Source organism: Zeus faber, assembly GCF_960531495.2.
Source record: "Zeus faber genome assembly, chromosome: 15".
Taxonomy (NCBI): domain Eukaryota; kingdom Metazoa; phylum Chordata; class Actinopteri; order Zeiformes; family Zeidae; genus Zeus; species Zeus faber.
In genome coordinates, this window is record NC_137194.1 from 17,983,847 (window position 1) to 18,008,366 (window position 24,520).

The window sequence follows — 24,520 nt, forward strand, 5'->3', positions numbered from 1 at the left end:
ACTGCAGTGTCACTCGGAGCCGGAGAAGTGAGACCTTCGGATCGGAGCGACAGTAACACGGCGGAGGGAGACGTTTGACCTTTCCAGCGAGATACTGATCATCACTGTTTTTTTGTTGTCGATTATTATTTCTCGCTCTCTCTCCCTCTCCCTCTCTCTCTCTCTCTCTCTCCCTCTCCCTCTCTCTCTCTCTCTTCCTCTTTCTCTCTGGAATGAATTTGAAACAACACATTGGTTGACATTTATTAAGAGTTATATATATCGGCAGATGGATAAACGAGTGGACCCCCTCTGCCTCTGCTGCAGAGTTTGCAGTGCAGCGAAGAATGACTGCAGTTTTGTGAGCTGTAGACACACACACACACACACACACACACATATATGCATACGCACACACGCACGCACGCGCGCGCACACACACACACAGACACAGACACACACACACACACACACACATTTCATAACGCCTTTATAAGAACACAGAATTTCCCCTTTTCCGAACTGTTAGACCCGTGCCTCTGAAAATGCCACTCCCCTGCTCCTCCCCTCCTTAGATTTCTGTCTTTTTACAGAATTGAAAAGTCAGAGTGGAGCGCTTGAATCACCCTGACTAACTACCGGCCGCCTCTTCCGGACGACGGAGGGAACCTAAAGGTTGACGTCACATTTTGGCAGAACCGATCGGCCCATCGCGGCTGACGCCCCGCCCACGTTCTTCCTTTTCTCATCCATCACCGTTTGCCATTTCCAAATGCACCGCCCTTCTCTCCAGACGACAAATTCCTCTCTCATCTGTACCCAAATGACCATAGCCCTGTTGCCAAATTTCCTTTCAGCTTCTTCTCGACGACTACACAAGTGATGATGCGGGTGTGGGGGTGGGCGGTGCGGGGGTTGAACTAACACAGACCCAATGCGAGCGGCTGTCCAAAGTTTTCGGTGATCTCGTAAATATTCCGCAGATTCTCACTGACAACGTGTTATTCTCCGCCGGAGTTGGAGGCGCCGAAACGCATTACGGGGAGGAAATGCGAGAGCTTGTCTGGCAAAATGTTAATAGAAAAATATTATGCATGCATGAGTGGAGACAGAAAGAGCAGCGTTTGACAGAGGGACTGTGTTGCTCAGAACGACAAAGAGAGGAATTAGAAAGAAGCCGGAGACCCATGTGTGGAGAGACTGAAGTTGTGGGGGGATGCATAGACGGTACACACTGCCGTCAATCTCTCCACTGAGGCCCCCTTTTTCTTTTTTCATCTTTCTTCAGAGTGAGACACATGAAGCAGAGAGCGAGTGGCAGCAGTGCGATGGAGTACCGGTAGAATTTTAACAATGTTCTCATTATTTATTTACTGCCCCGAGAAAGAAAAAAACATGTGTGCGTGTGTGTGTGACGTGACTGCCATAATCCGGGCGCGGGGTGTGTCCCCCCACGTTTGAAGGCCGTTTGACACAGCGCGAGATGATGTCACTGTCACGGTGGGGCCGCTTGATAGCGGCTGTCAAGGAGAGAGCGATGAAGAGGGGGATGAAGAACAGGGCTTAAAGAGGGGAATGAAAGTAACGGCCTTTGCTCTATGGAGTGGACTACGTATGGTGGGTGAACGCCAAGTACCACCTCTAAGCACCGTGTACATGACTGTGTACCGTGTACCTGACTGTTGGAAGGAAGTGAAAGTAGAGCTGTTTGTTGCTCTGAATTATTATTTTTTTTTAATTGCTTTTCTAGCATTAGATTGTTCTTTTTTTTTATATATGTCTTTGGGTGGTAGAAGGGTATATGCATATTACAGCATGCCAGGGTAGGTGGTCCAGAAGCCTCCCAGCATTCCCTGAGGAGGGTGAATGGGTTTATGAACACAGGTGTGGTTAAATATTATTGAAAATCATGAGTTCACTCTGTGCTTACTGTGTGTTAGTCGCTTTATTCCTTCAGTGTGTTGTAACCGTAATTTAGAGATTACGGGCGAATGTAGTTGTACCGTTAGTCTGAACGTCGGCGTGATTAATGAGACTTCCTAGTGTGAGGGTGAGCTCAGTTCCGCAGTGAATGGTACGCCTGTGGCTGCCAATAAACATTGCTGTAATGTCGTGAGCGCTGCTCTCTGCATGGGTTCTTAAACGGGAACCCCCGCCACATATCAATCGGTTTGCGGTTGAGAATGGGTGTATAGTGCTGCTTCTCCAGTGTGAAGCATGCGTCATCACGCATCGCACCATATGAAAAGGGAAAAATAACAATATGGGGTTTTTTTTGTTTGTTTTTACGTAGCCAAAATAAAAATACAATCATTAACATACAGTGAGAGGTGGCACAGAGTGAGACCGAAATGAAGAGAGACTCGTGAGAGGCGCTGAGCGTGGTAAAAAGAGGATTATTTGTGTATCAGGAGAGGTTGAGTGGTCGGTCATGTAAGTGCTTTTGCTCAAATTAATGGAGGTGGAGGTGTGTGTGTGTGTGTGTGTGTGTGTGTGTGTCAGGGGGTGGGGTGGGGGGGTGTTGGGGTTCACAGGGTTGCTAATTCCCTACTGCCATCCCATCACTGCCCTCAAATCCTCATTCAACACAGCTCCCTATGCTGCCTTTTCCAATTCCCACCTCATTCTACTATCTGGTCACAACAGACTAAACACAGAGAAGCGGAGGGCGGACGTGGTGGTGGCGGTGGTGGTAGTGGAGTGTACAGTACCATCAAATCTTTAAAGGATACGGGGGGCAGACAGGCGTAGAATCAGGACATTTCTTTGCTTCTATTTATCCAGGTGGTAGGCCTCTTCACAAGTGAACTGACTCTGCCGAGCGCTGTTCAGGGCATTTTAGGAGTAAAGTAAAAAGAATGGGACAAATGGAGAGACCTCAGGTGTGAAAAGCTGGAGACGTTGGGGGCAGCCGGATAAGGAGGTGAGGAGCTGAGAGACGGGGATTGCGACGGCAAACGGTTTCCCAGCTGGAGGGTCGAACACCGGGGTCTGGGAAATCTCCTGAAGGGGGGCGGCGATTAGCTGGGTCACCACAGGGAAGGAGGAGGAAGAAGAGGAGAGAAGGACCTAATTAATTTGAGTGTGAAAGGGTAATCTAGGGAAGACAAGACAGAGCCCGAGCTCTATCTTGTCTAATCCATGTGCGTGTACTCACCCTCCTGTGGCTCTCTCTGCGGACCTGTGAGCGCGCACTGCACAGCTGTATCTCGCCATCTGTGCAGTGGCGAGATACAGCCACACAGAAAGAAGGAAAAAGAGAACATACGTATCATCATTATTTCATGAATGAAACTTTGAAGTGCAATTCCATAAAACCGTCAGCGTGGAGTGGATTACACAGGTTTATTTTTTATTTTACCACCAACCATGGAAACAGTATACAGAGCAGCACATGCATAACACAAAGACACTGAATGGCTGTTTCCTATGAAGCACCAGCTAAATAAAACATTATTTATGAGACTTTTTAATAAAATAATATTCTATTTTCTCTTTAATGAATGCCTAGCCACAAACATTAAACAAATATGAGTCAAAATCATTTGGATCTGCTGCCATTCAAAGTTTGTGATGCCAGAAGATGAATTGACAAATCTTTCATTTCATCATAATTTCATCTTCATTGTGTATTCATCAGATCATTGTTGTTGTTTTATTCAGATAAATATTTTAAAATCAATACTCTAGGGAAATAGCAACCTCTTTCAGACTCACATACAACCTTTGCATAGAAAAAAAATATGCATAAATGTGCGCGCACGTGCGTGCACGCACACAAGCGCGCGCACACACACACACACACACACACACACAACACAAACACACATAACACTAACACAAACACACCATGACACATTATAAAGAGGAGGCACATTAATTCAGCGCCTCACCCTTGCTTCCCCTCTTCGTTATCTCACCTAATGTGATCCCCAGTGGCTGAATGCCCGCTCTCACCGACTCCAGCTTTGATTCGCTGCCGCAGCTCAGAACCCTGGATGACGGCTGAAGATTAATTGTTCCGAACATTAAATAAATAAATAAAAACACTTTGAGTTCTATTTGACATCATGGGGATCCAGGCCAGGTGATGCAACATGGTGTGTGTGTGTCTGTGTGTGTGTGTGTTTAAAAAACGTCCGAGAGCCGTTCCTATCCTCGCACCATCGACATACATTACACAAACACCCCCTGCCGAGGGGTGTGGGTGAGCTGTGGTCCTGTCCACCCACACACTCCTAGTTATGTGCCCCGGGCTCTAACAAATCAATATATCATTAGCCAGTCTCTCGTTCACTCCCTATTTTTCTTTCAGGGGAGCCTGGGTTCTTTAAGCCCTCTCTGCTTCGTTCCACCATCACCGAGTCCTCTCTCCTTCCATTTCACGCCATTTCTGAGTGTTTACCTCCCTTTACCTCGCCTCTCATCTGATTCCCTGCAGCTTTTATCCCCCTCTACTCACCCCACAGCCACCCCAGCCCCCCTTGTGTATTTCTCTGAAGCCACATTTGGCAAGAAGGGAAGGGGAAAACGGAGCAAGAGAGAAAGAGAGAGAGAGAGAGAGAGAGAGAGAGCAGAAGGTGTTAGGTGTGATTTGAGCCATATCGAGGAGAGATGGAGGTGGATGATGGGAGGGGAACAGTGGGATGGAGGGGAGGAGGGCGGGGGGATTCCTGTGTACAGCAGAGGAATAAAGAGCAGAGCGAGGCAGGCTGGAGAGCATGGAGAGGGGGAGGCAAGGTGGAGAAGGGGTACGGTAGAAGGGGGAGGGGAGGCATGCTGACTGGCTGGCTGGCTGGCTGGGTGACTTGAATATGTAATTGCGCTGTAGCAGCTCAATGCTACGCCCGGGTCCAACCTCCACCTGCGGGGCGCTTCAGCGTGTAAAGTCAGGGACGCTGCTAACATCAGCTCACAATCCCCAACACCCACCATGAGGCAACAAACCTCATCCCCTGTGGCTGAAGCAGTGGCTGCCAGCCCTGTTTTAACCTGTTTGCCCCTTGTATGGGTCTTGTGTTGGGCCCCACAGAGCAACTACTAACTAGTATCCCAAAATTGTACAAAAGCATTATATTTAATTTACCTATTTGACCAATATGGTATAAGAGAAGTGGTGGTGTAATTTAAGCAGAGGGAGGGAGTCCTAGTCATCACATGTCTCCGTCGTTCCACCTTGGGTTGTTCCACCTTGACACACTCTATAATAAACAGGTACATTTCAACACCATCGCCTGTGTCTCTTTGTCAGAGGGCACTGAAAAAGCACTCTCCGGCATGGGGAAGGGACATAGAGGGGCAGTCCGAATACGCTGGCGCCACCAGCGGGTCAACAGGCGACCACAGCACCAGCTCTCTCCCACTGGAAACAGCAGCACCCAAGATGTCCAGCGAGGGGGAAGGACCGAGGGAGAAGCAGCTGCAGCAGCCACCATGGGTGACCAGCTGCAGCAAGCTGTTCCACCCAGCAGCCGCCGCCGAGACTATCCAGCAGCCCAGCAGCCAGGCCACCTTTCCAAACAGCCCCGCAACAGCCAGAACAGCAGCCGAAGGCCCCACGCTCCAAAAGGGAGGAGGGGAGTCTGTCGTCACCCTGGGGGAGGGTCACCTATGGACCGTGCTGTTTCAGGGAAGAAGCTCTCCAAGGAAAGGACACTGTTTTTGTGTTGTTGGACTTTTTTTTTTTTTTTAAGGTATAGGAACCCTGTTTCAGAGTCCAGGCTTTTATTATGTTAGATATGGGAACCCTGTTTCAGACTCTAGCCTTTCAGGTGGGTACGGTGGCACAGTGCATTGCACTGCTGCCTCAGAGAAAGAAGGGCCAGGGTGTGATTCCTGCCTGGGTTGCTGTTGGCACCACGCTCCGGCAGGTTATAGGGGCACAGATAAATTTGAGCAGTGTATGTTTGTATGTTCTCCCCGTGCTCACATGGGGTTTCCTCCTTGTAACATTAGTAAAGACCCCCACCAAAAACATGCAGAACATCATTGATGGACACTTGTAATTGGACCCCAGGCATGTCACTGTATGCTGCCCCCTGCCAGGTTATGTTAAAAGCAGAGAACTAATTTCCCCCGCTGCCGTTTGAAGTGTGTCGGTCACTGCATGTGCTGTGTGATACAGCAAATAAAGAATCTTTTTCTTTATTATGTTCGGTATGGGAACCCTGTTTCAGAGTCTGCTCTTTTATTATATTAAGGTATGGGAATCCTGTTTCAGCGTTCAGGCAGATTAAGGTATTTTCTTTCTTTTTCCTCAGTTTTGTGTTGGGGGTATGTGGCGTGGGCGTGGTGTGATTTAGGCAGCCACACCTGTCTTCGGTCTAGTTAATTGGGCCGTGGGTGGCTGTATGCCTATTGCTCATCAGAGCAATCAATGAGCACAGGTTAAATCACCCATCCCCACACACACACAGGAGCCCTTGTCATGACACGTTTCCATCTGCTCCAGGCTTGTTCCACCTTGCCACTCTCTACAATAAAACAGGTATGTTTCAACACCATTGTCTGTGTCTCTGTGTCGGTGGGCCCTGAAAAAGCCACTCAGGTGGCGTGCGGCAGGTGGAACTGCCACAATTATCATAAGTAAAGGCTTGATTTATTTTCTTATGAAATTTTTTTTTTTTTTAAACAATTTGAATAAACCTTAATTAATTCATCATACTGCGGGGAGTCTCGGGCTGCAGGTTGGCCACTGAATCAAAAATCCAAAAATGGAGAGCAGACTGTGGCTCAGGAAATGGATACCACACTGTGCTGCTCAGCCATAAAGGCAGGGGTTGTACGAGCAGCACGGAGGAACGGTGTTTCCATGCTGCCCGCTCTTTCATTCTGTTTATCAACTACCACACCACCTGCACCTTCTATATGCCTTCAGTTTTTGTTGTTTTTCTCCTGATCCTCTTTTTTTTCTTTTCCCTTTTTCCTCCCTCCCTCCTTCCCCTTCTTCCCCTTCTTCCAAGATGTGGGGAGGGGTGAAGATGAGTGTAATTAAAATGAGGCGCTACAGTGAAATGAAGCCAATATAGGACACGGGTCATCTCCCTGGCAGTCCAAAAAGCCATGTCCTTTAGATGCAGAGTGCTAATGTAAGCAGGTATTGCACCGTACTGTTCAGGTGAATATGGAGAAACAAATATTTTGTTTTGATACATGTTTACAAATGCCTGTCAGAAAATACCACTTCTCTTGACCCACCCATCCCTTCTGCTGTATTTTTTTCTCTTAACATAAGACACAGTCACACAAAACCGAGCTGCAAAACAAAGAAAACTGTTAGATACGGTTCGATACTGGAATCAGATTCTCGCCGCAGTAGCATGCTAACTGTGGCGTAGTAATATTTGGAGAGGGGATGCCAGGAGGTCCAGATGGAAGAGTCACCTTGAAGGAAGGGGGGGGGGGGCAAGTGTTTTTCATTTTAGGCCACGTGGGTGTACTGTAGACATTGAGGCATTGAAGCTGGACTCCAAGTACATCGACATTTGGTTTTTGAAAAAGTGTAAAACCTGCAGAAAGCTGTGTGTGTGTGTGTGTGTGTGTGTGTGTGTGGACGAAGGCAGCTATTACTCACACCAGACACGATCAACAAGTGATTCCTTCCCAAAAACCCATCCAGCAAACACTTTTTAAGTGAAGTCAAAAAAATGATCTGATATTGATTCAACTCTGAAAGCAGCATTGCTGATCAATATCATACTCAGACCTGGAGTAGGGAGTGCCTTGCTCCATTTATCCACAGCAGAACTGTATTACAACTCACCCCAGGAACCCGAGGGCACCAGCAGAGCTTATCATAAAGACCGATCACTCACATGCACAGACCAGTGGGGCAGTGGCAGGGGAGGGGAACTGTAGTGGGCCCTCAATGGAATTCAACAGTGCACAAACACGTGTACACATCTCTCACTCTCTCTAACACACACACACACACACTGTATTGGCAAAAAGGCTCAATGGTCCCTAGTCAAGGCTCAGGGATAGACGTACACTTAAAGGATAGTGGACACAAAACTGCGGCTTCAAGAATAGAATGGGCACCTCTGTGACTCACTCTCAACAGGAACTACACGTTGTGAGCTTCATGAAGCTGGAACTTGTGATAGGATTGCCATTCCAAAACAGCATACATCCAAGTCCAATGCAGACGTTCTGTATACTATACCTGGTTTAAGAGGCAAAAAAAAAACAACAGCCCCTGAGCAATGGAAAAAAGTAATATGGTCTGGCGATGGCAGGCGAACGTCCTTATGAGCTTGTGTTTGAAAAACCCAAAGGACCCTTCAGCCAGCAGTCTAAGATGCCAACTGTTGAACATGGTGGTTAACCTGAACGGCATGGAAACTCATGGGAGTGATGAGCTCCAATAATTGCTCTCTATGGTTGTATAATGTATGTTTATACAGCCAGGGACTACGAGGCCATTTAGCAAGGCAGGCGCAGGCTGTGGTGCAAACACTGTTCCCCTCGTGATGTTAATGAGTGAGTTTAAAACGTCATTCAGAACGAGAGCTGTAGCAGCTATTGTATAATGACCACGTCTAAACCCTGACTGATCCAGCTCGAGAACATGGTTCCTCTCTAGGAAGGTGCAAACTTGCAGATCATGGATCTGTTTAAAGCCTTCCATACTGCTTGCGTCGATCGGAGGCTCCCAGGTCTCCCATCGACACAGACGACAACAGTGACACCCGGTGGTCAGCTACAGTCTTTGTTTTCTGAAAACAGGTCTCCCAAAACAATTGGGGGGGGGGGGGGGGGGGGTGTCGACCAAGAGACATCCGCGATTACGGTTCACGTACAACAAACAGAACTGTGAGATGTTTTGCGGCCGTGTTGTGCTCATGATAACTAAGTGATCATCATAACAATCCTAATAATCACATATCACAATAACCACAACAAATAATACCGTTAATGCTCACATATGAAATAAAAAAAGGTCATGTCATACCTTTGACACACTTGCCTGAAACTTTAAACGCCATCTTGGTAAAGTTTTCTTCTTATATTGTTATGGGTAATAGTGATGTTGATGGGACATTTGGAGGCCACGTGTCATAACTGTCCCATTATGTTGACATCATTGTTTTGTCAAGCTCCTGTTGTTTGTTCTGTTTTACTTGTGGTGATCGCCGCCTTTTCTCAAGGTAATGATGATTCGTATTAAGTGTTGCTGTTGGTGAGGGCATTACAAAAGATAGATTAAGGATGGAAATATGGCAAGTGTGTTTTGAGAAAGAGACAAATAGGACAAATAAGACCTACTGTTGTTTTTGTGGCAATAAGATTGAGGGTTGCTTTTTTTCTTGTGTGAATGTCTAGTATGTGTGAAAGTGTCAGACAACTGGGGAACAGAGGAAAAACAGCTCAGGACGATCAATACTAACCTGTGCTGGCCTCAAGCTGGAAACATCACATAATTAGGTCAGTGTTTACCGGTGTTGGATCTTCTCACCAGACTCCAACGGGGAGCATATCCAGCGAGCCAAATCAAATTACACTGAACAAATCTAAGTTAACGTAACAGATGCTACTACAAGCCTAGAATTTAAGAGAATGTATAGCGCTAGGGAAGGACCAGGGGCAGCCATGTCCGGAGAATGGAATGTAAGAAATTATTCTGTTATCTTAGGGACATAGTTTTAAACTAACATTATACTGTAGTCTATATCTTCAGTATAGTGTTAATATTGTCTTGAAAATCTTTTCATCACAAAGTTATGATGAAACATCTTTAAAAGTCTTGTGTACTCCTACCCGATTAAATAGAGTGGTTTAGAAATATATCAAAGATATTGCAATATCGGTGGATAAAGAAATAACGCAGAGTCTAAAATCCTTAACCCTCAATGGCTTGCAACACGGACAACAAAACCCTACAGGTCAAACTGTTCAATGCAATATAATTGGCTTTCATTTATTTTACACACACTTTTCTTAAAAAAAAACCCACACATTTTACAAAGTGTTAAACATTGCTGATAAAAAAACTAAAATAATCAAGTTATATACTACGTTTCTGCTGGAGCTGATCTCATCAGCTTGTGTTTCAGAGAAGTTCATTGCCTTATTTTGTAGGTTTTAAAAAAATACTTGGAGGCTCTCTCGAAACTATTACAGCCTTGTGCCACCTTGTTTTTACCAATGGCAGAAAGTGCTTGTTCAAGTAGTTCAAAATGAATGAACATTCAATTCAGCTTATTTAGCTGGCAGTAGATATTTTATTTTCTGTAAGAAAATAAACCCATCTGTAAAAAAAAAAGATATTCACATATCATATGAAAAAACTAAAACTTTAAATAAACTGAATAGTGGACATATGCAAGATGTGAATGTATCAAAACACCCCCCCAACAAACACTCATTATTACTACTGCTTACTATTCAGTGGATTGTCGTCCAGTAAAAACAAATTCTAAATAAATTAGAAAGCTTCAATATCTCCAAAACCATATTTACTAATGAAAAGATTAAAAAAGACACTTAAAGCACTAACCCCTACTTACTGTGACATACCACACTTAAAGACAAACGTAGATGTAGATGAATAGATTGTTCATTTCAAAATGGCAGAAAACAGTGTAAGGTCTGCGCGAGGGAAGAAAAAACAACTTGTAATTTGTTGACAACAGAGTTCTGAGGAACTGACCAACAGTTCACTAAAGGCCATTAAGATTGAATGATCAAATGCAGCTTTTGCCTGACGATTTCAGAGTTCATGGACAACAGGAAAGCCGTAAGCCCTCCTCTGAGGAGCTCCTCCATAGGTACAAACTGTAGAACTTGCTTCTGACACCCCGAGGACTGACCGCCCAAATCTTTCCCGCTTGCCAACTGAACCATGCGACAATGGAGGTCAATGAGAAGGGGGAGCAGCGTGGCGGCAGCTTCGGGGCAGAAGCCCACACAAACCAGCACTGTTCCAACGGCATGTGATGGGGGAGGACATCTAAACGTGACCGAGCGAAACGACAGGTGCAAGCTGAAGATGATTCCTGCAGTGACACGGGTGACCGCGGAGAGCAGGGGCAGCAGGAAGGAGTCCCCAGTGTTTAGGTTCTGCAGGGAGAACAGAACACAGCGCAGAAGCTCCTGCTGGTACAGCGGCTCCCCATCATGCAGTGTCAAGTGATTAATCCCTGGAAATGAAGGCTGCTCTGAAAACTTTAAAACCATATCCCCCACTTGGTCTTCAGAGACGCCCCACACTGATCCGCTGCCAAAGACCAGACACTGACTCTGCGTTTTACTCCCACGATGAAGGCTCGATGTTGTCAGGTTAGAAAGGAGCGCAACCTCTGACAGGATGGAGGCACAACAACCCACTTGGCAGGAGTTACAGGGAGGTACATGGTCCCAAATTAATCCAGATCCCTCAGCAGTCTGCACCAGAGCTTCGTTGAGTTGGTTCAACAAATCCCCGTCGCAGAAAGGAGAGTTTTTGATCACAGAGAGGGCTTCCCCAACAACAATGTACCAGGAGGTTGTGTGGCAGTCCGTCAGTGGTCCTTGCAGTACACAGTCTGTCCCAAATGCCTCGGTAGAGTGTGTCGTTACCCAGGTAGCATGGCAACACCTCTCAAGACGTTGCCTCCAGCTAAGGCTCTTTAATGCCCTCCGTTCATTGAAGGAGCCCATTTGTTTCTTCTGCCCCAAAGGTCTACCCGCTGAAACACTGCAGCAAGCTGGATTCACAGTATTACGAGACAGCCATCTGGTTCGTGGGAGATGGCTCACCTAAGGACAAGGAAGGGGTCATTTTATAGGTTTTAGATCAATAGATATGCCATACACAGCGAACCGGTGATGGTGCTTTGTCTCTTGCAATAAATACAACATTTAAAAACATTATAATCACGATGCACCGAAGGCGTTATGGCAGGTTTCAAGTTAAATGTTTTATCATGAAGTATAATGTGGTGGAAAAATTGCCGTTCCTACCTGGAAGCGCTGCAGGTATTCTTGGGCAGCGTAATCTCTGATGTAGTCCAGCCGCTGCCTCTGATCGTCACTCATTCCTTCAAACAGTCTCAGGTTCTCTTTAATTGTCTCTACTTGCAGCATGTGAAAGTAGGTGCACACTTGTTCGTGTTGCTCCAGAAAGGAAGATGGGATGAAGGAATTTGGGAAAAGGGCCTCGCTTTCAGCCAGACGTGGTCCATAGTTCCGAATTAGCTTTGAGAGCAACGACCTCACCACTGTCTTGCTCTCGTAGTGAAGACACACAATGTACACCTCAGAGTTCCCTGCCTTGCTGGTAGCAGGCTTGAACACATTGACGGAGCGGAAACAGCAGTTCAACAGGTACAGTAGGCAGACGGAGGAGTGTTCATATAAAGTAAACATTTTCAGCACTAAAGAGCCACCAGGACTGAGGAGCAGCAGTGCGGCAGTGGCCTCACAGTAGTGCAGTGGTGCCACCAGGGCCTCTTGCTCATCAGGGTTCTCCTGGCAGTCAAAACTTCCGTCCGCAGTCACAACATCCACACGGTGCATGTTGCCTACAAATCCCTGCAGCTCCAACAAGTGCTTTTGGCTCATGATATTCCCTGTGTTATCTGAGCCAAAAAACCACCAAGGTAGTGTATTAGCAATTAGCCGATCATCTGCGATTGTTGTGTTGCCTCCATTGGCCTCATGGTAGGGGTTGAGAGTGTTGGCCGCCCAACTCCAGTCACAGTAACGTGTGTGCTCACTAGTCTTGATGTAGTGATTTAGTGCTGATATGAAGGCCCCCGGAGCCTCACACAGATGCACAGTGTTCAGCTCCCCACTCTCTAGCGCCTCTTCTGAAAGGAGGCCAAAGGCACCCAAAATCTCATAGAACTTGCACCAGGCCTGAGTACAGATCTCTGCATTGGCAGCCAAACGTACAGTGGCGATGACCTTACCAGCGCGGTTAGTGGAGTTTGTGTGCTGATGCCAGACCTCCAGATCCTTGTCACTGAGCTGGTTCTTCACAGCGTTCAGTGACCTCTTCATGGCCTGCAGCCGGGGGTGCTCTTGTGGAGGGTGCCGAAGCGCGTCGTTCGGATCGGGGAGACACCACTCCCCGCCGGACGGCTTTGCGTAGGCTTTTACCTTGTTGAAAAGTTCTCCAGCTTCCGTCAACATTTCCGAGTCGAGCGCCACCATATCTGACTGTTGAAGTCGGCCTGCCCTCTTCCTCATACCGTGGCCTCTGCTCATCCTCACCACTTCAAACCACTTTCAAAATTAAAAGAGAATGGCGTTAGTAGTAAAAAAAAAAAAAAAAAAAAAAAAGGGGGTTGATGAAATCACAAAGAAAGAAAAATGGAAATAAAATTCAATCATTAGAGAATGAGATTTGATGACACCTCAAATGATGGCAAAAACATTGCATATATTTAGAAATCACAATTACAAGTTTCCATGCGTCTCATCAAAATGTGTATTTTGGGCCGAGGTCTTTTTTTTTTTACTCATATCCTGTGTGCATTGGTAGCTCATAAGAAATCCAAATAACACTTCTTCAGCGGTTCTTCTTTATGTGAGTGACAACACATACATCTATACAGCGCGGCTGATCCGCAGGCATTTTGCATTGCAACTCTTTTTGTAATTTCACCAAAACTAAGCGTTCAAAACAAAACGCGCGAAACATAAACAGCCACATACTAGTGCACCCACGATGTTAGTCGATAGCATAATAATACAACTCCCCTGTTCAGAAGGGGGAGGGGGGAGGACTTGGAAGTTGTGTAGGAGTTGGAGTTAATGAAAGACGAAAGCAACAAAAGCGCACAACAAAAAAAAACAACAACACGAATTTTACGTTCGGTATCCTCTACCTGCAGGTTACTAACACGCTATCCCAAACCTACTACGCGTCGTCGGACATTTCACCCGGACAAATTTACTTCGGGATTACCGGAAGTGAGCGCGGGGCGTCCGTCCGTCCGTCCGTCCGTATTGCGCACGCGCGTCCGGCAGGGCGCTTCGCTTAAAGAGACAACGTCTCTATAACGACCCAGTTCTGAACCTTCGCGCCCAAATTAAAAACCTTTTTTTTTTTTTCTCTCACCAATTTGATCCCATTTACTTATTCTGGTGTAGGCGCCATAAAATGTGAGCATTTTTTTTTTTTTTACCGACGATAAGCGAGAAGGATTGAGTTGCAGGGCCGCAGGCGGACAAAAGACCACTGTCATAACACGTGGACGCGTAACCAGTTAATACAAGTTGGGTTTATATTGTATTTTTCACCCCCCACCCCCCCCAAAAAATAATAAAAGTTTGTCTCCCCCGCGCTTTGTACAGCCACTGCAGATAAATCGACTGTGACGGGGATGTATAATATTCCACGTGTGCGCAGCAACAGCGAGGCCCGGTGGCCGAGCGGAGGATCACCGCTCCGGGTGGAACCAAAAGTTGTCGTTGGCGTTTCAACCCGGCACCAGCTCCCCCGACACCACGCAAACTGTGCTGGGAAGCCGCGGGGGCGGTCGGCGTTGTTTACGGGGTCGCGCCCCGACGTTTGGGCCGCGTTCGGTAAGATAGCGACGTGCGCGGCCTTCAGGTTGTTATGCGATACGCTGTACAACCAACTACGTTGTTTAACAAAATAATAACAGTTGAGTTGTGTAAGTTATATTCGAGTATGGGTTGTTTTGGTGGGGGTGTCCCTGGCACGCCGCCGGTTGTGTGTGCAGTGTATATAGCCACAAAACAGTTACGAAGCTAGAAAGGCGATGAACAAACTAGTTGGTTTGAAAAGGTAAAGGTTATTTTAACTTAATAGTAGAGGAACACTATTAACTCTGGCCTGCGGGCACAGCGCATATGTGCAACCTTCTTGCTCTTTCACTTACTTGCAATAGATGGATTGCATACATATATCAACTAAAATCGGCACCTACACTGTGTGTGCCAGGGAGGAAAGCAAAATGGTTATAATAATATTCATGTGGTATCGCTAAAGATGAGTTGGATTCGGTTATATTCTTAAATTTCTTTGAACGTTAACATTATGATTGAATATTGCCGAAAGTCAGTTTGCAGCATTGTAAAATCTTACAATAATCCCCCCCTCCATAGACTTTCAAGCTCCTCCACCTCTGGAACAATGGAAACAAGCAAAGATTCAGAAGTGATGCTAATAGAACCAAAGGTAGTACTCCAAATGTATTTCTCTCGTTTTGTATTTGTATTTTTAATGAGTTCTGTGTCTTCATATAATGAAGGACAGTGCAAGATCACAGTGCTAGACATCAGGATCTTTTATCGGTATGTTTAATTTGTAACTGGCTTGACAATAAATTACTTCATTTCTTGTATTATTTCTACTTCTTGTCTTTATTTGATCTGAATATAATATTGACTGATGATGAAGGAGAAGGTCCAAGGTCCAGGTGAAAGTGAAGGTCCAAATCAATCATTTTATTGTATATAAATGTTAAAGTTGCTTTTTTTGAGTTGGTGAATTCCCAAATAAAACATGGATGGATATATATATATATATATATATATATATATATATATATATATATATACTAATGTAAAATGGCATTAATTAAATTTGGGTTTGGTTCAAACATTTTATTTATTTATTTCTTTATTTCACATTTTCTATTTGTGTGTGTGTGTGGTTTTAGGAAGCTCACACAGTGCCTCAGGAGGATGGAGTTTGGTCTATAGCAGTGGCTCATGGAACTGAATGCACTGAATTGAATAAAATCAAACAACCATCATGTTTCCTGGACACACAATGGCTGGATACTAGAGTTCTCCTGGAGCGATTGCGTGTCTACATGTGTGAGGAGTGCAAAAAGATGTTCTACACATTCCCACAGCTTGTAAGACACACAAGCGTGCACAAGAAATACAATCCTAGGCGCTATCTTTGCCGAATTTGTGGAACTCGCTTCCGATATTGTTTTCAACATGCAAACCACCAATGTGTCCACACAGAAGAGCGTCCATTTCCCTGTGACCTGTGTGAATTCTCTTTCATATCAAACTTCCATCTGAAACGCCATCAGCAGCTCCATACCAAAGAGACAATGCCTTTGGTGCCATCTCAGTTAAATTCTGATGTCAAGTCTGAATCTGAGCCCCCTATTGTGCCTCCAAATAGCTGCAATGAATTAAATTCTGAAAATAATTTTCTACTCATGCTTGAACTGAGGCAGAGCCGTGTGTTGATTGACGAAACGCAAAGTGCTCCCACTACACTACCCGTACCCAGTTCCACCACCCAGACCCTCACAGCATTCTCTCCCCAAACCAGTAGTCCACCATTTCTGTCCCAGGACAATGACATTTTTCTGGAAACCAGAGGATCCCTATCGCCATACCCCAGATCTCCGTCACAGCCTGATGACCTTAAATTGCCATACCCCACAGCGCCATCAAAGACCTGTAGGCCTCCATATCCCAAATCCTTAAGACAGACATTTGGAAATTTTAGTCTAACATCACCATTGCTAAAGGTCAGGATGGGTTTGGATAAAAGAAAGAGGAAAAAACAAGAACAAAAAGAAAACGACAATATGCTTGTTCAAGAAGACACAAGACCTCAACAACAAATAATTGCCTATGACATAGAGGTTGAGGTTTAGGAAAATGTATCCTTTGTTTTCTGAAATGTTTGAAAGGGACAGCCAACCATAACAACATTCTTCCACCACAGTGCAATAGTGAATTGAAATGAGCAAATTCAACATGAGCAGGTGTAAAGATGAAGATACGTGACTTATCCCCAAAGGGAAAGTCCAGTGTTGCAGCAGCAATGACATACATCACAAAACACATATAATGCACAACATACTGTACAGATGTTCCACATAAAGAACATTTTTTGTAGTGGCAACCTTAACATTTTTTTTTAAAAGCTGTAATTTGAAACCATGAGGTGATTTTTTTATTACTCTTTAATGAACAAGTTATGCCGTTGTTGTTTTTACATCTATAGTGTAGCATACCGCGAAAGCTTGATTGGCTTGACAAATTGCTGACATGGCTTTCAAGAGGTCTTCTGTTCCTGTGCAGTCTTTATAGAGTTTGTGTGCGTCTGTCCTTCATCTTCATCATCTTTCTTTGATCATAATGAAAAATCGTAATAATGATATCACTGATATTTGTTATTGTAATGAAATAATAATATTAATAATGCACAACATATTAATATACTATTAATATATTTTGTTTTATTCTAAAGATAAATACACACCATAAGCAATTATAATGATCTATTCTGGTTGTAATAGGTGTGTGTGTGCGTGCGTGCGTGCGTGTAAATAAATAAATATATTTATTTATATATAGTATGACATGTATTTGTATTATTGTTGTTGTTATTATCAGTCCATTTATAGTATTCATTCCTCTTGCTCAACCTCCAGTAGGCCCCAAACCCTAATGAGATTATTGTCATAATTTATGGCATGGATTTGTGTTTTATTCTGAACACACGTAACCACGTCCAGTTAACGTCACGTCTCCATCTAATCCGTCCACGCGTCGCATTTGCTGGACGCGGGCCATTGGTCGAACGGCCCGCGTCACCGTGAGCGGTGCTTCCGATTGGCCGGCCCGGCTGTCACTCAGGGCGAAGGCGCGCGACGACGGGCGGTCTTCGCTGGACGGCGTGCAGGTGATTGGCTGACGGCGCTGCGTCGGCGGCGGAGGACCGCGGTGCTGATGCTGTGGGAGTAGGAGTCAGGTTCCAGAGCAGCATCCCCCGGCGCCGGGCCGTGAATCAAAGGACGCTCGCTCCGTCGGGTTCGGCACGGGACGCATTGCTGTTTCACAAGGGTAAGTCGGTTCCCCCTAAAAGTATTGCACCTACTCTGTCGGTGTTGGACGGGGGTCACCTCGCTAAACTCAAGTGTTTTGGCTGCAAGATGGTGAGTGTCTGGTCAGGGGGGAACCGGGTTACAGCAAATGGCAATTTCCTCGTCAGCGTTTGTAGTTTTTAGCAAACGGAGAAACGGTGCATGTGTGTGCAGATGTTTAAATGATTCAACTCACTGCTGTGTCCACTACATTGCGGGAAATGTGGGGAATACCTTAATACTCTAACAGTGACTATGGAACAATAACTCATCTCATTTACACTGCGCCTAGATGCTGTTTTCTACTGTATTCATTTCACTTCGTAATCTCAAGCATGTTTAATGTTTAAAATACGTTCATGCACATACTCTTCATTCGGCAAGTATGCTCCTCACATACTCTTCAGTCGGAGTATGCTCTACAGCACTGGTCCTCAACCAGTATTCTCCCAGGGGTCTTCCAGGAGGTGCCAGGGGGTCCCCAGCAAAAAAATCCCTTAAAGTTGAACTTAACCATTATTTCAGACGTTAACGTCTTATTTATTTAAGATGAGCACCGTTCGAGAATGTACAATTATGACTGTTTTTGATCGTAGTTTCACTGTTATCGCCCTAATTATAGTATAGACATGTATGGGATTTTGGAATAAATCATAATAAATGTATTCCATAATATTAATGTATTAATGTTGTGGCAGATCTGCCTGCTACATGCCCCCCGCGTGCCATTTTCAGGGCCCTCCAACACAGAGACACAGGAAGAGAAGCCGGGAGCAGATGGACACATGTCATGACAGAGGCTCTCCCTGTGTGTGTGTGTGGGGGGGTGGGAGATTTACCTGTTGCCCGTTGATGGCTCTGATGAGCAACAGGCGTACAGCCACCCCTGATCCCGGGCCCAATTACCTCGACCCAAGACAGGTGTGGTTGCTTATAAACCACACCACCCTCACACCACAAATGTATATGCTTTTGTCGCTTTTGTCCAAAGCGACAAAAAAAAAAAGACATTTGTCACAGTATCAAACCAACTGTATGTCACCAGTCACAGCCAGCTAAAGATTCTCTGGAATCAAGCAATACTAGTAGAGTCAGAGTTGTTAAAAATCAAATCTTCTCAGATTTGGGTCACAGAGACTGGGAAACAATTTTATCAAATGAGGCCCAATGAGTATCAAATTTAAGGTACTTGATATGAAAACGGTTAGGAATCACTGCTCTACAGTAACTCACAACCAATTAACTTTTAGAATAAAGTCACCCGAACTTCCAGTGTATTTGAACTGATATGTATGCATACTTGTTAGCTTATACTTACAGGGTCAGATAAAATTCCATTGTTTTGACACGTCTCTTCCTTATTTCTGAAATATAGCGATGGGAACCTTCAGCCGGGAGGAGTTTTTCCAGGAGCTTGCCCATGGTTGCCTCCTGCCCACCGCCCAGCAGGGCCTGGAGCAGGTGTGGCAGCTGCTGGTCATCTGCCTGCTGTGCCGGCTACTCTGGATGTTGGGTGAGAGTCACTCATACGGATTCAATTTGCTTTGGGCTTCATCGTATCCTCACCCCGTCACCTCGGCGTGCTCAGCTTGGACACGGTCACAGCGTCTCTTCCTGTTTTTCTTTATTTCTTGTTTTTATCAGGACTCCCGTCTTTTGTGAAACACCTTAGCACTGTGGCGGGCGGCTTCTACGCGCTCTACCTGTTCTTTGAGCTGCACATGATCTGGGTGGTCCTCCTCAGCCTCCTCTGCTACCTCATCCTCTTTCTGTGTCGCCACTCTAGCATCCGGGGCACCTTCATCTCCATCACCGTCCTCATCTACCTGCTCCTCGGGTAAGGGAGCCCTCACATCATCGTACCGAACAGCCCTGATTCTGTGAAGGCTTTTGATGAAGCAGACTGCTCTCGGATGTCAGAGTGGGTTTTTTTTGGGGGGGGGGGGGGGTTTCAGCGATTTCGAAAAAGCAGTTTCACACCCAGCAAAAAGCTTCACGAAGACTGATCGAATTTTCATCTTGTCAACAGGGAGCTGCACATGATGGACACAACCACCTGGCACAAGATGAGAGGTGGGTGAAACTTCTCCATCGGTCTGATACTGCAGTAACAAGTCTTAAACGGGGCTTTGTGGTCAACCCGCGAGGAGGAAAAAACGACAGTGGAAACTGACGCTGTATCATTAGTTTGTATAATTCCAAACAGAGATGACGAAAGAAAAGTCCCTTTTGCCTTGTGAGCAAAGTTCGATTTCACGTGAAGAGGTCGCCGTCTCACCCCTCAGTCCTTTAATTGATCGGATTAAACACTAGCGAGGTGTGAGTGATGTTGATGTCCAGTAAAGGTGATGAACTCCTCCCGAGAAGCCCGCTCTTTCTTCACACGCTGTCCCCCCTTCGTCCAGGTTCCCAGATGGTGGTCGCCATGAAAGCCATATCCCTGGCGTTTGATTTGGACAGGGGCGTTGTCGGTCGCGTGCCGTCGCCCGTCGAGTTCATGGGCTACATTTACTTTGTGGGCACGGTCATCTTCGGCCCTTGGATCAGTTTCAACAGCTACAAGGAGGCCCTGGACGGCCGCAGACTAGTAAGCCCGACGTCTTTTAAGCGAGTGAAAAAGGGTAGGGGGATGGATTATTCACAGGAAACGTCCTTTCACCTGTCAACCTTTTGAAATATTTGCTTCTCTTTCCTCCTCAGAGCTTCTCGTGGTTTTTCAAGGTGTCTGTCAGCTGGGTGAAGAGCCAGATTTGCCTCGTCGTTTCCAATTGCGTAGCCCCCTACCTCTTTCCTTATTTCATACCTATATACGGGGACAAGTTGCTACGAAGGTATGTAGGCTTATAGAAATAACCACTGCTGGAGTTATTCTGCCCCTTATTCGGTTTGCTTACGGTGTGTTCATTTTCACTTTGCCCGCAGCAAAAAGAGGAGAAAAATAAGGTAACAATTGCTCAGACATCTGGCCCATCATACGGTACGGTACACACCTGAGCGCATCCTTAACCTTGTCTCTTCCACCCACATGCTTCTCAGGGGTTCCGTGGCGAGGTACGCCTTTTCCAAAGTCTAAATCTCATTTTTAGCGTATCGTTTCATGCCAGAAAAGCCGATCGCGCGCATCCTCCTGTAACCGCCCGTGCGTGTCTGGCTCCCTCTTTTCCCGATCCAAGGTGGCTGCTGTCGTACGAGAACGCCGTCTCCTTTCACTTCAGCAACTACTTTGTCGGCTATCTGAGCGAGACCACCGCCACGCTGGCGGGCTCGGGCTTCAGGGAAGAGAAGGACAACCTCAAATGGTCCGAGTCAAATGTGAGTGAGACGTCCCTCGCTGTCAAACGAGCCCCGGCTAACTCCCCCTCCTTTCGCCTTGGCAGGGACATGGCCGTCGCCGAGCCGCTGAAGGTGGAGCTCCCCAGGTCGATGGTGGAGGTGGTGACCTCATGGAACCTGCCCATGTCGCGCTTTCTTCACACATGTGAGCGTCGACGTTAACCCCAGTGGCTCCTCGCCGCGGTTGCTTTTCCGATGTTGTACCTTTTGCGCTGTTGAATCATTCAAACAGCCGTTCAATAATTACCTTCATTTCTTCGTATTTCAGATGTTTTCAAGAGTGCTCTCAAATTCGGAACGTTCTCCGCGATCCTGGTGACGTACACGGCCAGTGCACTCCTGCATGTGAGTGTCGCGTCTCACAAGAGGCCGCAGCCGCCGCCGTTGTCACCGGAATTAGAGGTGGACGCTCGCTCTCTCTTTCACGTTCTGCCTTCAGTTTCCTCTCTCTCGCTCTCTCTCTCTCTCTCTCTCTCTCTCTCTCTCTCTCTCTCTCTGATTGACAGGGATTAAGTTTCCACCTGGGCGCGGTGCTGCTATCCCTGGGCTTCATCACTTACATCGAGCACGGTGAGAGTGTAGCCGTCTCGCAAACGAGAGCCCCGACCGTTCCCAGAAGGTGTTTGGCTTTGACGTCACGGTCGAGCGCTCACCGTATTGCACCGCTGCTGTGCTCCCCGCAGTGCCACGGCTTATCTTTCAGGACGTGGCTGTCGTTGTTCAAGTTTTTTTTTTTTTCTCTCTCTCTCTTTATTTTGAAAGGGTTTGTTGTTTCCCTGTCTTTCAGTGCTGCGGAAAAGGCTCGGGGCCATTTTTAGTGCGTGTGTACTTTCGAAGAAATGTCCACCCAACTGCACGCATCGACACAAAAAGGTACCGTCCGCTCGCTGTTTTCCATTCCGTTATTCAGTGTGAAGTGTTTTCTTTATCACCATCAGGAGATATTTGATTTGCGCATTGTCATTTCATTCTGGCCGTGGATTGGTCGCAGGCAAAAGGGGCTACATCATGAAAAACATTGAATTAGCGTCTAACAATGCTGCAAGATGAAGTCATAAATATACTGTATCTCTCTAACGTCGGTCGGGATGTCAGATTCTGCTGCTAGCAGAAAACAATAACAAAATGCATCACTGCGGCAGTTGCAAAGTCTAATTGATCCGCTTTGTCTTGCTAATGCGTTCATTTTGGTAGTTCTTTGGCACAATTCCCAGCAAAATCCCTTTAATTTGATTGCGGAGTAACACATCAAAACCCACGAGAATTGGCTGGAGAGAAAATGAGTCATGCCAGAGGAAAGCAGCCGACAGGCAATAATAATGACAATACTGTTAGAGAAAAGGTACGCAGCCGTCACTGACGGTGCATTTGAGGGAATTCTTCTTTTACGTACTGTAACATTTGTGCAGAATTCTGTATTTCTCCTGATGCAGTTGCACATTCTTCAAGTTCATTTTCTCCCGGCAGGCATCATGGGTGTATGTGATAAATGCGGCGTTTAGTGCCTTAGCGATCCTTCATCTGACGTACCTGGGTTCAGTGTTCAACTCCAGTGTGGACTACATGGATGATCAAGAGGTGAGACCGCAACACCTTCAAAAAGCACAACGCACCCGCAACCGGCCGACTGTGCCGACTTACAACGCAAATGTAACCTTCGCTATTATTATTATTATTATTATTATTATTATTATCATTTTGAGGGCTCGCGGTAGGAGTAGGGGATTGTTTTTCAGGGTTTTTACCAGGCCCTTGAGGTGCTTGAAGTGCTTGAATTTTGTCCTCAAAAAATGCAAGTCCCGTATACCTTGCAGTCCTGCAAACCTGTGATATTCCCCCTGTTTTTTGTTATTCAAATCATAACAAATAAAAATCTTCCAGAATGGCTTTTACAACATAGGTCATGCCAGGAAAATGTTAATTAAAACCGGCATGGTTGGAAATAGACACTTAGTAGATGACAATGAGATTATATATATATTATAAATAATAGAGAATGAGATTATAAAATTATATTGTATTTTAATTCATAAAGATCACATTGAAAGTTAATTATGTTTTTTTTACGTAAAGTCCTTGAAAAAAAACAATTTTGAAAAGGTAGTTAGAAGTCCTTGAACTGAATGTCGTAATGCCAGAATGAACCCTGTTTAATATTTCTTTCTTTTTCTATTGAGCCTAACTTAGACACAATCTCCAATCTCCCGCAGGATGACGTGACCCATCACACCATCCAGAAGTGGTCGGAACTGAGCTGGACGAGCCACTGGGTGACGTTCGGCTGCTGGGTGCTGTACCGCCTTGTCCTCTGATGACGGGACACGGGGGGAGGGAAGATGGAGTCGGGGGGAGAAAACAAGTGTAGGAAGCAATAAGGAGGGGCGTGCAACCCACTCTCGAGTCCCGCACTGTGGCCTCGCTGCCAGGACCGAAGGAGCTGCACGCTGGAAAGCCGCTCATCTACAGGTAGAGTACTATATTTCCTGCTGGGGACCACTTGACATTATGGCCCCCCCGTCCCCGTTCCCTCCCAACCCCCTCCCCTCTGTACTTTAATCCCAGCTGCGGTTGTCGACCCCTCCTGTCGTGACAGCAGCTCCGGATGCCCTGCTGCGAGCCGCAATCAATACCTGTTGGCGCGGTGCTCTTAGAAAACCCACCACCGTCTATGCTGTAGCTCTCACAAACCAACCCTTCATTGTGGTTTTCTTTTTTCCTTCTACTCAAATGTTTTCTGAATATTATTTCTAATATTCTCTCTTCATTTCTCTTAAGCATGTGTAGTAAAAATAAACGACTTCTTTGTAAAGAGCACAAGTTATCAATATAAATAAGCAATGTTATGGTTATCAACAGTATTTTCCCTATTTGTGAATTTTCGATAAAGAATATGATGTCTATATGACTATGTAATGACATAATGTTTTCCTTTTTTTGTCTTTTTTACCCTCTAGAATTGCGTCCTTTTTAAAATGTATCGATATATATGTGAACATTTTAAACACACCTTATTCACACTTCATTATGACAAGTAAACGTGTGTGACCAGGGTACTTCTAATGTGTTGCTGCAGACATTTTTGAAGGAAATTCTAATTTGACATATTTGTGATGTCCTTTACCGGGGTGAGATGAGATAGATATGAAAACGATTACACTGCTGTTAAACTCCATCCTTATTTGTATCACCCTAAATGATTAAGAAATGCAAAATTTTCCAACAGATGCTGACTACGTCGTGTGTGTGTGTGTGTGTGTGTGTGTGTGTGTGTGTGTGTGTGTGTGTGTGTGTGTGTGTGTGTGTGTGTGTGTGTGTGTGTGTGTGTGTGCGCGCGCGAGTCCAATGTTTTTTTTGTCTTCCATGTTTTTGTTTTATTCACTATATTACAGTATAATATATATTACATCTCC

General features: G+C 45.7%; 2 protein-coding genes across 2 annotated transcripts; one reads left to right on the top strand and one right to left on the bottom strand.

Annotated features, from left to right (window-relative positions):
- Positions 1-10,150: 10,150 nt before the first annotated feature.
- On the bottom strand, positions 10,151-13,170 carry cmtr2 (cap methyltransferase 2; the record flags this gene model as incomplete). Its single annotated transcript, XM_080015928.1, has 3 exons — positions 10,151-11,718; positions 11,923-12,770; positions 12,873-13,170. 3 exons carry the CDS (start codon positions 13,168-13,170, stop codon positions 10,651-10,653), a joined length of 2,214 nt encoding a protein of 737 aa, XP_079872054.1. The 3' UTR covers positions 10,151-10,650.
- A 5,984-nt stretch (positions 13,171-19,154) lies between these two features.
- LOC307241237 (protein-serine O-palmitoleoyltransferase porcupine-like) lies at positions 19,155-23,422 on the top strand (the record flags this gene model as incomplete). Its single annotated transcript, XM_080015277.1, has 12 exons — positions 19,155-19,290; positions 19,422-19,614; positions 19,807-19,850; positions 20,183-20,364; positions 20,478-20,608; positions 20,951-21,076; positions 21,155-21,255; positions 21,379-21,455; positions 21,617-21,680; positions 21,898-21,983; positions 22,578-22,688; positions 23,321-23,422. The coding sequence occupies 12 exons, from the start codon at positions 19,155-19,157 to the stop codon at positions 23,420-23,422; spliced, it is 1,353 nt and encodes a 450-aa protein (XP_079871403.1).
- Between the last annotated feature and the right edge of the window lie 1,098 nt (positions 23,423-24,520).